General features: G+C 45.4%; 1 protein-coding gene across 2 annotated transcripts in view; it reads left to right on the top strand.

The window, feature by feature from the left end:
* Positions 1-14,091, top strand: part of CLTCL1 (clathrin heavy chain like 1) — a 96,613-nt gene that overhangs the window by 46,494 nt on the left and 36,028 nt on the right. For both annotated transcript variants that reach the window (XM_004742596.3, XM_004742597.3), the window contains exons 11-18: positions 1,242-1,379; positions 4,790-4,954; positions 5,542-5,722; positions 7,293-7,456; positions 8,564-8,689; positions 9,217-9,359; positions 9,734-9,968; positions 12,108-12,230. In XM_004742596.3, coding sequence (XP_004742653.1) covers positions 1,242-1,379; positions 4,790-4,954; positions 5,542-5,722; positions 7,293-7,456; positions 8,564-8,689; positions 9,217-9,359; positions 9,734-9,968; positions 12,108-12,230 — 1,275 coding nt within the window. The remainder of the gene's footprint in view (positions 1-1,241; positions 1,380-4,789; positions 4,955-5,541; positions 5,723-7,292; positions 7,457-8,563; positions 8,690-9,216; positions 9,360-9,733; positions 9,969-12,107; positions 12,231-14,091) is intronic.

Here is a 14,091-nt window from a genome sequence, read left to right as displayed (position 1 = left end):
TGAGGCCACCTGAATTCTGCCTGCGTACCTGGTTATGGTGAGTGCTGTTGAGTCTGCAGACTTTCATCTTGTGGGTGTCTGGCTAACCTGGAGTTAAGTGAATGTGAGACTATTATTTTAGCATAACGTAGTTAGTGTTTAGATATAAACACATGTCTAGTTGCCTTCAGTAAGCTGTATGCAAAGGGCTCTGGGTAATACAGAAATATGTAACAAAGTTTGAAGCAAGGCAAAACCAGCAACCTGTATAAATGTAAGTGTAGTTATACTGGGTTTATACATCATGGAATTTGCAGGATTTTGGAGATCATGATTAAGGGGTTTGAGCCAAATTTATATAGATCTCAAGGGGAAAGAAAACTCCAGATTACATCTGGATTGTATTTCATAGTTCTGAGGTATTTTTTTTTTAAAATTTATTTGAAAGAGAGTGAGAGAGAGGGAAAGAGCAAGCACAAGCAGAGGGAGCAGCTGGCAGAGGGAGGGAGAAGCAGACTCACCACTGAGCAGAGAGCTCGATGCAGTTCTCTAACCCAGGACCTTGGGATCATGTCCCGAGCTAAAGGACACTTAATTAACTGAGCCACCCAGGTGCCCTCTAGAGTATTTTTAATACAAACTTTTTTCTTGTACTTAAACATGGAAACAATTACACAATCAGTAAGTTCATTATCTATATTTCATTTTATATTAAAGCTTATTCTTTGATATCTATTTAACTCTGATGATTGTATCTAAGTCAATGTTTGCGTTTTCCTAACTTGCCTGAATAATTAGAGTGTAAGGGCTAGATAGCAGGTGTTGACTGCCTCTAGAATTTGATTAAGTAATGGATTGTTAAGATTACTTGAATCACTTCAGAGAATTTGGGGGATTCACACTGATAAAAGTACTTCCTTTGATATACTTGAATAAAATACCTTGTTGGTGAATATGACATGGGTGATATAATTTCACAAAATTTCCTAAAAATTAAGGCCATGAATTACTTGAATTTTGTAATACAAGAAAATGCAGGAACGCCTTGCTGGCTTATTCAGAAGACCCTTAATCTCAGGGTTGAGTTTGAGCCCCATGTTGGATGTAGAGATTACTAAAAGAAATAAATAAAAACTTTTAAAAAGGCAAGGGAAGGAACTAATTATTGAATTTCTAATTCTAGATTCAATTTCAGGAATTATTTGAATAGGAAAATAAAACCCATTTCCTTTGGTAAAAATGTGTTTTGCTATCTGTTTCAGATTGTAGATGTTTTCATGGAAAATAGTTTAATTCAGCAGTGTACTTCCTTCTTGTTGGATGCCTTGAAGAATAATTGCCCAGCTGAGGGGCATCTCCAGACTCGCCTGTTGGAGATGAATCTGATTCATGCACCCCAGGCAAGTGCCATATCTAGATTGAAACCAAGGGACAAAGGACCTGTTTCATTTCTGTGTTGGACTTGCACACCTAAACACAGTGCCTTTGGGCTGGGATGTGCTAATGCCTCAGTGGACATTCTCTAGGACCTTCCTACAAGAGATTTCCAGAATCCGTGGTACAAAACTTTCATAGAAACAATGACAACTTTCAGAGAAATAATTACAAGAACAAAATCTTTTCTTTTCTTTTTTTCTTTTATTTTCTTCACTGTGGTAAAGTATCCATAACGGAATTTACTATTTGAACCATTTTTTAAAAATATTTTATTTATTTATTTGACAGATAGAGACACAGCAAGAGAGGGAACACAAGCAGGGGGAATGGGAGAGGGGGAAGCAGGCTTCCCGCCAAGCCCGATGCAGGGCTTCATGCAGGGCTCGATCCCAGGATCCTGAGATCATGATCTGAGCTGAAGGCAAATGCTTAACAACTGAGCCATCCGGGTGACCCTATCTGAACGATTTTTTTTTTTAAGATTTTATTTATTAATTTGACAGAAATCACAAGTAGACAGAGAGGCAGCCAGAGAAAGAGAGAGAGAGGGAAGCAGGCTCCCTGCTGAGCAGAGAGCCCGATGCGGGACTTGATCCCAGGACGCTGAGATCACGACCTGAGCCGAAGGCAGCGGCTTAACCCACTGAGCCACACAGGCGCCCCTATCTGAACGATTTTTAAGTGCACATTTAAGTGGCATTAAGTACATTCACATTGTTGTGCAACCGTTAACCACTATATATTTCCAGAACTTTTATCATTATCACAAATAGAAAATCCATATCCATTAACTCCCCTTTCCCTCCCCCAGCCCATGGTAACACCCTATTCTACTTACCTTTTCAATGAATTTACTTGTTCTAGATACTTCATGTAAGTAGATTCATATGATATTTGTCCTTTAGTTTCGCTTGTTTATTTTACATTATTTTCAGGATTCATCCATGTGGTAGCATGAATTCATGAATTTCATTCCTTTTTATGTCTGAATAATAGTCCATTGTATGTGTATACCACATTTTGTTTATCTGTTTATTTGTTGATGGACATTGGGTTACTCTCACCTTATAGCTGTTGCAAATAGTGCTGCTGTAGATATTGGTGTGCAGGTATAAGTTTCAGTTCCTGTTTTCAGCTCTCTGGGGCACACATCAGAAGGAGACTTGCCAGATCGTGTGGTAATTCTGCATGTCACTTGTTGAGGTGCCACCAAACTGTATTCCAAGCAGTTACACCATTTTCTGTTCCTGCCACAATATATGAGGGTTCCAATTTCTTCATATGTTTGCCAGTGCTTATTATTTTTTGGGTTTGTTTTTAAAAAAATAGAGACACCTGGGTGGCTCAGTGGGTTAAAGCCTCTGCCTTCAGCTTGGGTTATGATCTCGAGGTACTGGGATTAAGCCCCGCATCAGGCTCTCTGCTCAGTGGGGAGCCTGCTTCCTCTTCTCTCTCTGCCTGCCTCTCTGCCTACTTGTGATCTCTGTCAAATAAATAAAATCTTAAAAAATAAAAATAAATAAAAATTAAAAAAAAAATAATAGCTATCCTAAATGGGTGTGAAGTGGTAGCTCATTGTGGTGGGGCATTTCTTGAACTGAAAGTTGGGGGGATGTTAAGTCACATGTATATGCTTTTTTTTTTTTTTTTTTTTTTTTTTTTTTTTTTTTAAAGATTTTATTTATTAATTTGACAGAGAGAAATCACAAGTAGACAGAGAGGCAGCCAGAGAGAGAGAGAGAGGGAAGCAGGCTCTCTGCCGAGCAGAGAGCCCGATGCGGGACTCGATCCCAGGACTCTGAGATCATGACCTGAGCCGAAGGCAGCGGCTTAACCCACTGAGCCACCCAGGCGCCCCTGTATATGCTTTTTTAAATTAATTTTGCATAACATATGTATGAAAGGAGTTTGGAGAAATTTACATCAAGCTTTTAGCTTGATGGTTGTCTGAGTGGACAGGATCGTAGTTCACTTTGTTCTTTACTTATTTGTCTTCTAGTTTTTTTTTCTTTATAGTCATCTATTGTTGTTGTGATTAGGAAACACTGTGTTAATTATACTGTTCTGTGATTTCAGGTTATTCCAATCCACAAGTTAGCTACTCTTGTGTGGGTCATGTCTCACCTCTAGGAAACAAAAGTGCTATTAATTTGGTGTTTGGTGTTCTGTTGAACTCCTGTGAGTTGGTGATCATGTATGACAGCTTTTATTAAATGAGCTTTGAAGCAGAAACTAGACACCACTCAGTAATTGAGCAGATAGACCCTAAGAAGAGCCCAAATCTGAAACAGGGGCAGCCTGGATGGGTACACAGCTGGATACAATACCCAGAACATTGGGACAGTCTTCTCTGGATGTCAGAGGCTGGATGCTATTTTCCTTCTTGGCTCATCTTATATTTTCTGAGTTCTTTAAATGACACTATTGCTATAATAAGGAGGAAATTTCTTTTTCTAAAGAAGATAGTAAGGATAGGTCTGAAGAAAAAGGGTGGGGAGCATCCGGTAAGTTCCCGATGTTACAAAACTGTGCTCTCAGCACTTGGTTGGGATTGTTAGGAAGCCCAGAGTGTGCATTACCCTGGAGCAGCATAATGTTAACTAGGTCTGTGGTCACTGTATGGTTGGTACTCCATATCCAGGAAGGAACAGGAAAGAGTGTGCTGGGTGACACCCAGGAGCATGTCTCATCAAGACTCACTCGTAGTTAGATACTGAGGGTCAGATCACTTAACAAGGCAGAGAGGTTGATCGTTGACTCACTCATTCTTAGTCCAGAGGTTGCTTATTTAAAGATGGAATTAAGCTTCATCAAAATTCTTTCCAGGACTGTTAGTTGTTTTTCAAACATAACCCCCTGCACGTGCACACACACACACGCACACACACACACACATCCCTTCTCTCCCCAATTCTGCCTTCAACCAAATTGAGAAGCTTAATGAATACCAGTAGGATTTGTTACTTCCAGGTCTAATTGTAACTGTTGCTAGTCCAAGGATTGAGCTCATTAAAGACTCATGCTCTCATATTGACCTTGACTTGCCATGGAAAACTGTACAAATACGATGGCTGAAAAGCCAGAACAGTAGCCTCGCCTGATCCCAGTAATACGCTTTAGGGCAGAGCCTTGGCCTTTTATACACACCTGGCCCTGCACCCTAGGAGATCAGCGCCTAGTTCAAAGAGCCTCAGGTCACTTGCAAGGTTGTCTAGGGCTCTGCTTGGAGGTGGGGAAGAGCCTGGACCTGGTATAGCCTCTCTCTCCTATGATTACATTCTGGAGCTGTGCCCTGGGAGACATGGTTTGAGCAGCTACTGTTAAAAAATTATTGCCACAATTCAGGTTTCTTCCTGACCTCTCCATTTCATAGGTTGCAGATGCCATTCTTGGAAATCAGATGTTTACTCATTATGATCGGTCCCACATTGCCCAGCTCTGTGAGAAGGCGGGCCTCCTGCAGCGTGCACTGGAGCACTACACAGACCTCTACGACATCAAGAGGGCTGTGGTCCACACTCACCTCCTCAATCCCGAGGTATTGGTGCGCCGTTGGGGCACTTCTGTTGTGGATGACACCCACATGTCATTAGGGTCACATGCTCCCAAAATTTCCCTATGTCTGTGGTTGTGGGAGTGTGGCATGTGTCTTCCTTGTGCATGAGCCTTGTCACTGCTATATACAATTCTCATTCAGCCAACACACAAATTCCCCTTGCTCATCCACGCAACTCGGTTCTCATTACCTCTTTCTTCCCATAGTCTATCTCTGACTTAACCCAAAAGAGAGAACCTATTAACATTGACAGCTCTAGCAGAGTTGTGTAAAAATATTAGCAGAAGCTAATTGGTATTGCATTCCATTTATATAATAGGTTTTTGTATCATTTGTGGGGCGTTGCAGGTTCTGGACAGCTTGATGAATAGTTGAGGTTAGTGTCTCATCTGAAGTTAACTCCTGGCTTCCACTTTTTGCCACAAGGGATAGTTGCTTTTCAATCCTTTTAAGTGAAGATTCTTTATATTTTTCACACTCAGTGGGAAAAACTGATCCAGTGATGTTGCCAGTGTTGGCAACATCGAGGATGGTACTTAGCTGTGGACAAACTCTTCCTTGCTTCCCAGTGGCTCGTCAGCTTCTTTGGCTCCTTGTCAGTGGAGGATTCTTTGGCGTGTCTTCATGCTCTGCTGTCTGCCAGCATCAGACAGAACCTTCAGCTGTGTGTGCAGGTGGCCTCCAAGTACCACGAGCAGCTGGGCACACAGTCCCTGGTGGAGCTCTTTGAATCCTTCAAGAGTTACGAAGGTAAATTCCACAGCCTGTAGTCACCTGCATCTCCTCGTCAGGTGTTCGTGTCTGCCTGCCCAACCTGAGTCTTCCTTCAGGCCAGGCCAATGTGTTGGTCAGTGGCAGAAGATTTCTGCTGTCTGGTGTGTGTTACCCAGTGTAGGTCGCTTTTTTGGCATTTGCAAATGAAGAAATTGGTTGGTGTTGGGGTGGGGATGCTTAGAATCCCCCTTGTGTCCCTGGAGCCTCTATGGAACTGAGCATCTTTGTGTCACACACTCCTTTTTTCTGCTGAATGTTCACCAAAAAACTTTGGCCAGTAGTGCTGGAGTACATGGCTCTGAGGGGGCGGCCCCTTTGGCTTCCTCTGAGTAAGAGCCCCATGGAGACTCAGCCCTGTGTAGTTTTGGGGCTGGCAGGCTTGACTATGGTTGGCTTCCTCTGCCCTGTTGTGGGCATCACACCGAGAATGTGCTGGTTGGGGGATGGCTTTCCCAGGTGAGTGTCTGCTGGGGACAGGCTGAGGCAGGGATAGAAACTGAGCATTTGTCCAGCAAGGTGTTAAGCCACTGTTCTTGGCCTAGAATGTTGGAATGTTGGAGGAGTGAAGGCAAGACCTCCCTTTAGGGAGCTGCCCCTCTTGTCAAAAGACGCCATTGCAGGAAAGGCTGCAGCAGCAATTAGGTTACATGGGTGGGGAGATGGCAGTAGAGTAGGGTTGGTGGAAGCTGTCTGCCTTCAGGGTTCTGGTTCCTTCCTCCAGGTTACAGCCAAAGACCTTCTCAGGGAAGGTGGTTTTCTCTGAGTATCCTGTCCTGGTCTTGTCACCAGTACCTCCTGGCTGGCTCCTATGAGAGTCAGGAGGTAGTCAGCCTCTGAGGAGTAACAGTGCTCTGTGACTCACCTTGCACCCCCGTCCACAGTGGCTCCATGTGTGCCAACAGCTCAGTGTCACAGAACAGACTCTGGAGGCTCCCAGTGAAAGCCTCTGCTTTCCTCTTCCTGGTTTGTCTTTTTTCTTTTTAAAGATTTTATTTATTTATTTGTCAGAGAGAGAGCGAGAGCGAGCACAGGCAGATAGAGTGGAAGGCAGAGTCAGAGGGAGAAGCAGGCTCCCTGCAGAGCAAGGAGCCCGATGTGGGACTCTATCCCAGGACGCTGGGATCATGACCTGAGCCGAAGGCAGCTGCTTAACCAACTGAGCCACCCAGGCATCCCCTGGTTTGTCTTTTTAGAGTAGCAGCCACACAGCCCTCTTAGGCTACCTCAGTTTAAATTATTCTTGAAGATGACCGTAGGATGTGCCTGGGTCCCCAGAAGGATTCCACATACACACACATGAGGTATTTCACATCAGAACATCTCAGGTGTACCTCCCAAGTTTCATGGAAATCTGACTAGCTCCTTGAGGGAGAGGCCAAAGCAGAAGAACTTCACATAGATTTTGTAAGTTGTGAGTGGGCTGTGTGAGCTGGGAGAGTGGAGCATTGTTGTTGTGGGTTGGGCCATCAAGGGCAGGTGGAGTACGACTGTGGAAAAGCCAGGTAGATAGTATGAGGGCATAAGATGGAACAGTCTCTCTTTGTAGGCCTCTTCTACTTCTTGGGCTCAATTGTAAACTTCAGCCAAGATCCAGATGTGCACTTGAAATATATTCAGGCTGCCTGTAAGACGGGGCAGATCAAGGAGGTGGAGAGGATATGCCGGGAGAGTAATTGCTACAACCCAGAGCGGGTGAAGAACTTCCTGAAGGTAAGTGTGACCAGGTTATCACCTCCTTCCTTGAGCAAACCATCAGGCAGAGTTAGAAATCTGGCTTTTTCCTCCATCAGTGTCCCCTGGGTCCTTAGTGCAGAGCTCTACCTTGTGGCCTAAAGTTCTTGGAGGAGGCCACTGCTCATTTTATAAGCCTTGAGGCTGGATTCTTAATTATCTGATGTGTGAGTGGAGGGAGTTAGTTTATTTCTGCATTATGTTTCAGCAACATCCCAACTGTTCCTCTGTTAATTAGTCTGGGAAAGTCTATGGAGCAAATAAGCTACTCAGTGCTAGGGGCGAAAAAGCAAGTGTCTTTCTTCCTCATGCACAGACAGGGGTGGATGTGGAGCTAAGTGGGGTAGCCTTTCCAACCATCTTTCAAGGGCCAGGCTGTGGCTGCTTTGCCATCTTCAGCATACCACCTTGAATGTTGCCTTCCTGGTCAACTGGAAGAAGGAAAGAGAGGAGGAGCCAGCTCCGGTGGTTTTTGTGGGTGAAGTTGCAGGTCTCATGTGGCATTTTGATTCTCATTCCATTAGAGGAGACTAGGTCACGTGGCCACACCCAGAACTACAAGGGTGCAAGGACACCTGAGAAGTGTTGTGTAGGTATGTCCAAATGAGGGATGGGGAAGACATTATTGTGGTGGACTGCAGAGTTGGGGGAAGCCCCCTGCACTGATGGCTGATGTTCCATGAAGTATGGTTGCATGTCCGGAAAGGCAACCCTTATTGGCAGATGTTCTTGAAAGTAGTCTATCTCTTTGCTGCTGGGTCTCGGTCAGATTTATACATAATGATCTGCTTGTCTTAACCCAGGAGATACTTGCTTTTAGACCAATTTGCAGTGTTATTGCCAGATTTAGCGGAGTTCTTTTCTTCTTTAACCAAATAGTATTATTATCTTTCCCAAGGCAAACACTATATCCCCAAAAGCAAATGCCTTAAACAACAGCATATCTAGAACAGTTTCATCCTGAGTCTCCTTGGAGCCACTCTGCTACAGAAGCAGAGCCATCTCTGTGTTGATTCATCGTCCCTGTGGTCTGGCTCTTTGGGGTCTTCACTGCCTGCATTATTTCTGTGCTTTCCCAATACACAGGAGGCCAAGCTCACAGACCAGCTTCCCCTCATCATCGTGTGTGATCGGTTTGACTTTGTCCATGACCTGGTCCTATACTTGTACCGCAACAACCTGCAAAAGTACATTGAGATCTACGTTCAGAAGGTACTACTGGGAGCATCACTGGGACCATCACTCCCAGGTGACACCCAGCTGCTTTTGTGCCTTGCTTGGTGGTAATAGCTTACACCTGAGAGATTACCTCTGATCCTGAATGTATCTGAGACTGGTGGTATCATAGCTTGGGCTGCCATAGCGGAATACCACAGGCTGCATGACTTAAGCAGTTGACATTTTCTAGAGGCTGAAAGTCCAAGATCAAGGCACTGACCCCACCACCTTGGGTTGGTTCTTTCTGAGGCCACTCTCCTTAGCTTACAGATGGCACCTTCTCACTGTGCCTTTATATGGCTTTATCTCTGATTAGGGCCCCATCCTTATGCCCTCAAGGAACCATAATTATGTCCTTCAAGGCCCATCTTCAAATACAGTCACATTAGGGGTTGGAGCTTCAAATATGCATTCTGTCCACCACAGGAGCCCTTTCAGACAGCCATACTGTCCAGGCCTTGGGGGACTTGTAGCAGTGACCTGTGCCTGCAGCACTGAAGTCACCACCTTGACCATTCTAGGTCAACCCTAGCCGGATCCCTGCTGTGGTTGGAGGGCTGCTTGATGTGGATTGTTCTGAGGAAGTAATTAAAAACTTAATCATGGTGGTGAGAGGACAATTCTCTACTGATGAGCTGGTGGCTGAAGTAGAAAAAAGAAACAGGTAAGGGATCCTAGCTTGGTATCTTCTCTTGCCCCCGGGTTCTAGTGTTTGTTGTTAGGTCTATGACTAATTCTCCAAAGTCCCTTTTCAGTCAGCCTCTAGGCCCCAGGACCACCTGTCTCTGTGGCTGGTCTTTAATGCAACAGATCTTAGATCTAATAGTGAGTTGTTTGCTATTGGTAGTACAGATCTTTGAGAAAAACTTAGCAATTGAAATCAATTTGGAACTCAAGTCTGTTTTGGTCTCTAAAACAACCTGAGGTTAACGGAGTGAGATTTTTGTTTCTAGAAGCAAGCTTCAAAGTTCAGGGTCTGCCCTGGAGGTTTCGGTTGTTAGTTTTGAGACTTTTACGGTGCTCTTCCTTCTTTCAAAGGCTAAAGCTGCTGCTTCCCTGGCTGGAGTCCCGGAGTCACGAAGGCTGTGAAGAGCCTGCCACTCACAATGCACTTGCCAAGATCTACATCGACAGCAACAATAGTCCCGAGCGCTTCCTGAGAGAGAACACTTACTATGACAGCCGTGTGGTGGGCCGCTACTGTGAGAAGCGGGACCCACATCTGGCCTGTGTTGCCTATGAGCGGGGGCAGTGTGACCTTGAGCTCATCAAGGTGGGCAGCAAATATACTACGCTGCCAGCTATTGCTCTGGCTTCCTGGGGCAGGGCTTCCTCAGTGGGGGCCGAGGAGGGCTTCTTCTGAGCCCCACAATTGCAGATCATGTGGTTACATTATCACCAACTTGGTTTCCTCTTGATTCAGACTCTTTGTTTCCTATCTGCTTATGCCCTGTTGGTATATATTGTACCTGTAAATCTGGCTGGCCCAAGTCTGACCTTTCAGCCTTCTGCCTCCAGTCTTCAGTGTTACTTTGGGTCCTGAGAGCAAAATTGAACTCCTTGGCCTTACTCAGGAGGTTTTCTGTGAACCACAACCCTGCCTCACCAGCCTGACTGCCTCTCCTCTTGCCTCTCTACCCTGGATACTTATGTCCTGTGTGTGCTTGCACTTTTTCCTCTTTTTTTTTTTTTTAAGATTATTTATTTATTTATTTGACAGACAGAGATCACAAGTAGGCAGAGAGGCAGGCAAAGAGAGAGGGGGGGAAGCAGGCTCTCCGCTGAGCAGAGAGCCAGATGTGGGGCTGGATCCCAGGACCCCGGGATCATGACCTGAGCTGAAGGCAGAGACTTTAACCCACTGAGCCCCCCAGGTGCCCCACACTTCCTGCTTTTCTGAGGGCAGCTTCTTTTTTTTTTTTTTTTAAAGATTTTATTTATTTGTTAGAGCAAGAGAGAGAGTGCGCAAATGCACAAGCAGGCAAGAGTGGCAAGCAGAGGCAGAGAGAGAAGCAGGCTCCCTGCCGAGCAAGGATCCCAATGCAGGACTCGATCCCAGGACCCTGGGATCATGACTTGAGCTGAAGGCAGCAGCTTAACCGACTGAGCCACCCAGGTGTCTCCTGAGGGCAGCTTCTTACACGTACCCTATGCCAGCTGTTGCCGACCACTGTTGCTGAAGGCCCCTTCTTGGGACATCCACCCTCGGTCTGCTTACTGCTGCCCTGGCTTGGATCTACATGTTTTATTACTTACGTATCAAATAGTTTGAAACTTAATCTTGTGACTTAAAACTTCAGAAATCTCATGTGGGTTCACCTGATGTTTGACTATAGGCAATTGGTCTGTTTGCCCTGGGTGCCTCAGAATGTTTGACAATATGGTAAAAACTCAGCAGCCAGGGAAGAATCTCTTAGGGTATCAAACATACAGAGCCAAAGCTCAAGAGCCAGGCACCAGTTTCTCATCCTACTTTAGCTTTGGACACTGACCATGCATGTGACAGGCCGGGTCTACATAACACCTTGCCTTGCAGTCTCTAGGGAACCAGTTTTTGTGAAGTTGGGACTTAAGTTAGTTTCATACCATAAGCCACCTTTTGGCTGAACTTGCTACTTTTTTATCAAAACTCAGTTCAGTGACCGATTAGGGATCTTTGCACCCATCTGTCCTACCGGGTGATGTATGATTGACATTCCCTTTTTTTTTTTTTTTAAGATTTTATTTATTTATTTGACAGAGAGAGATCACAGTACGAGAGAGGAAGGGAAGAGATCACAGAGAGAGGAAGGGAAGCAGGCCCCCTGCTGAGCAGAGAGCCCGATGTGGAACTCGATCCCAGGACCCTGAGATCATGACCTAAGCCGAAGGCAGCGGCTTAACCCACTGAGCCACTCAGGTGCCCCTTGACATTCCCTTTTAATGAAGCAGTATTGAGACGAGGAAAAAAAAAAAGTGCTTGTTACAATCGGCTGTGTCAGAAGGAGAAGCTGCAGTGAAATTTCGGGGCAGGCCAGACCAAGCCTGCTCCTGGCCTCATGCCATGAACACATGAGCAGCCGTTGGACACATACGCAGCATTTAGTCTTTGCCCAGCATAGCACAGATCTCGAACATTTTCTTTGTTTCAGAGCATTCTGGGTAGTGCCACTTTAGAAGGTAACAGTTAGGTTCATGTGGAGAGGAGCTACCACACAGCCATACCCATTCTGAGTTGTTATAAACTACGAAACTTGTGTTTTGAGGTAATCTGTCACCTGAGAAGTACATTGTCATCCCTTTGGGATGCTGCTCCTCCCATGTCAAAGTACTGTTTCTCATTTGGGCTCTGGCTGAACTAGATAAGTTCAGGGGTCCCCCAAATAGTTTTCACTGATTGGCTCTGTTATACACACTAGTGTACTCATTTCAGGTTTGCAACGAGAATTCTTTGTTCAAAAGTGAGGCCCGCTACCTGGTGCGCAGGAAGGATCCAGAGCTCTGGGCTCACGTCCTTGAGGAGACCAACCCATCCAGGAGACAGCTGATCGACCAGGTGAGGAATGGAAATGGGAGTATGTGTATGCATGCCTGCTTTTTGCCCACTCACCATCTTGTGCCAGAGTGACTAGTTGAATTGTTATGTTTAACATAACATCTTCAGACATGTGACCAGACTATCTTGTGAATTTCTCTGGAGTTGTTTATTGGTTAAAGGCACAGAGTTGGCCCTGATCTCCTAAGCTGGGATGTGCTACCCCAGTAAAAGGAATATCTGATGACCTGCTTGCTTGCTGGATCCTTAGTGTTTTTTTTTTTCAGCTCAGCCCCCAATGACACAAGGTAAGTAGATCTTAAGGTTTTGTCAGCTGAACCTGCCTTTGTTGAGGAACCCCTTGCACCCTTGTGACTATCCAGTGCCTACTCAGAGCTGGGGCACAGTGCCAAGACCAGGATTCCTCTTATGTGCTGCCTGATGGATGGTTGTTGACCTCAGCCACTCACTGGGCTTTCTGTACTCTTAGGCAGCAGATGATACTTTACCATTCCCACTGTCTCCTAGGCTTCTGGGGACACTGTTCAGGGATGGGCTGAGAGCCAGGTGGGAGCAAGATCCTGGCCCAACAAGTGGCCTTCAGGCCTGAGCAGATCAGCTAAAGTGCCCTCCTCCAACTGCTTTGTGTGCAAAGCCCACTAGGTGGGCTTGTTGGGTTTTCTCTTCTGATATCAGTCCGACGTTCCCACTCCGCTTTACCTGCCCACTGGCGTCTTCTGCCCCTGTAGAGATCCAGACATGTATAATTCTGATCTCAGGCTGATTTCATGGGTGATTGGAGTTCTTTGGTAGGTAATCAGCTGACTTTAGGGTACAGGTTGAAATGGTGTCTCCTCCTACTTCCCCCCATCTTGTCTCCCCCTATCTCTTCTGAATTTCACCTTCTTGTTTGCTGTCCACTGTTCCTCATGTCTGTGCCATTATCTTATTCTTAATAAACTTTACTTTGGAATACTTTTAGATGGCTAGAAGCCTGAGTTATTTTGGACCTCATTATATCAGCTTTGGAGTTACCCATCTCTAAGATTTGTCCAAAGATTGATCTGGACTTGACAAAGACATTGAGCAACAAAGGCCTTGGGCCAGAGTAGATTTAGATTCCGCTAGAGATCTCTCTCCAAATTTGCAGACAACTGGTACTTCTCCAGGTGTGGTCCAGTTGCCTGGCACATCTTACAGGTCTCGTTGCATTGGCACTGGGATGAGCAGCTCTAATGCTGCACTGGGCTGAAGCCAGCAGGTGCCTCTTAGTCTTCCTGTGTCTGTGTGAAGCTCCTGATCCTGTCATTATGTCTGCTAGGACTGAATATTCATAGCCGCCTCCTGAGGGGCATTCACCTCCCGTGCCCCTCTAATTAGAGGGACTGCATGATGGCAGCAGGCGGCTTTTAGGTCTACAGGAGAAGCTCATCATGGAAAGTTTACTTAGAGGAAGCAGCTTCCTGAGGTAACCTTAGATTAGGCATCCTGTTGACTCAAATAGATTGTGGAAATTTATTTTTGCCCTTAAAATAACCAGTGTGTATTTAAAGTGCTCTAAGGTTTTCCAAGAATGGACAGATGTCATGATGGCAGGAAATAAACCTCCTACTTTGGATGGATTCTGTGTGCTGTCACAGTTCTCCTTTCCCTTAAGTACACCCTTTTTGTTACTATCTTCTGTGATAGCCCCTTTCCTCACATACCTTTGTATAACCTTTAGGGTTGTTATAAACGCCTCAGAAGAACTTTTGTATCCCATGGTGCCATTGAGTATACAGTGGTCACTTGTGAGGTGGACTGCGCTGATTTTGATTCCAGGTCCTTTGCAGCCCCTCCTGTTCATAGGATGAAAGTTCATGGCCAGAGCTCTATATTATCT

The sequence above is a fragment of the Mustela putorius genome, unplaced genomic scaffold, assembly GCF_011764305.1.
Source record: "Mustela putorius furo isolate JIRA1106 unplaced genomic scaffold, ASM1176430v1.1 tig00003858_pilon_pilon_pilon, whole genome shotgun sequence".
NCBI lineage: Eukaryota > Metazoa > Chordata > Mammalia > Carnivora > Mustelidae > Mustela > Mustela putorius.
Note: the sequence above shows the minus strand (reverse complement) of the source record. Positions and strands in the feature narration are given on the sequence as shown.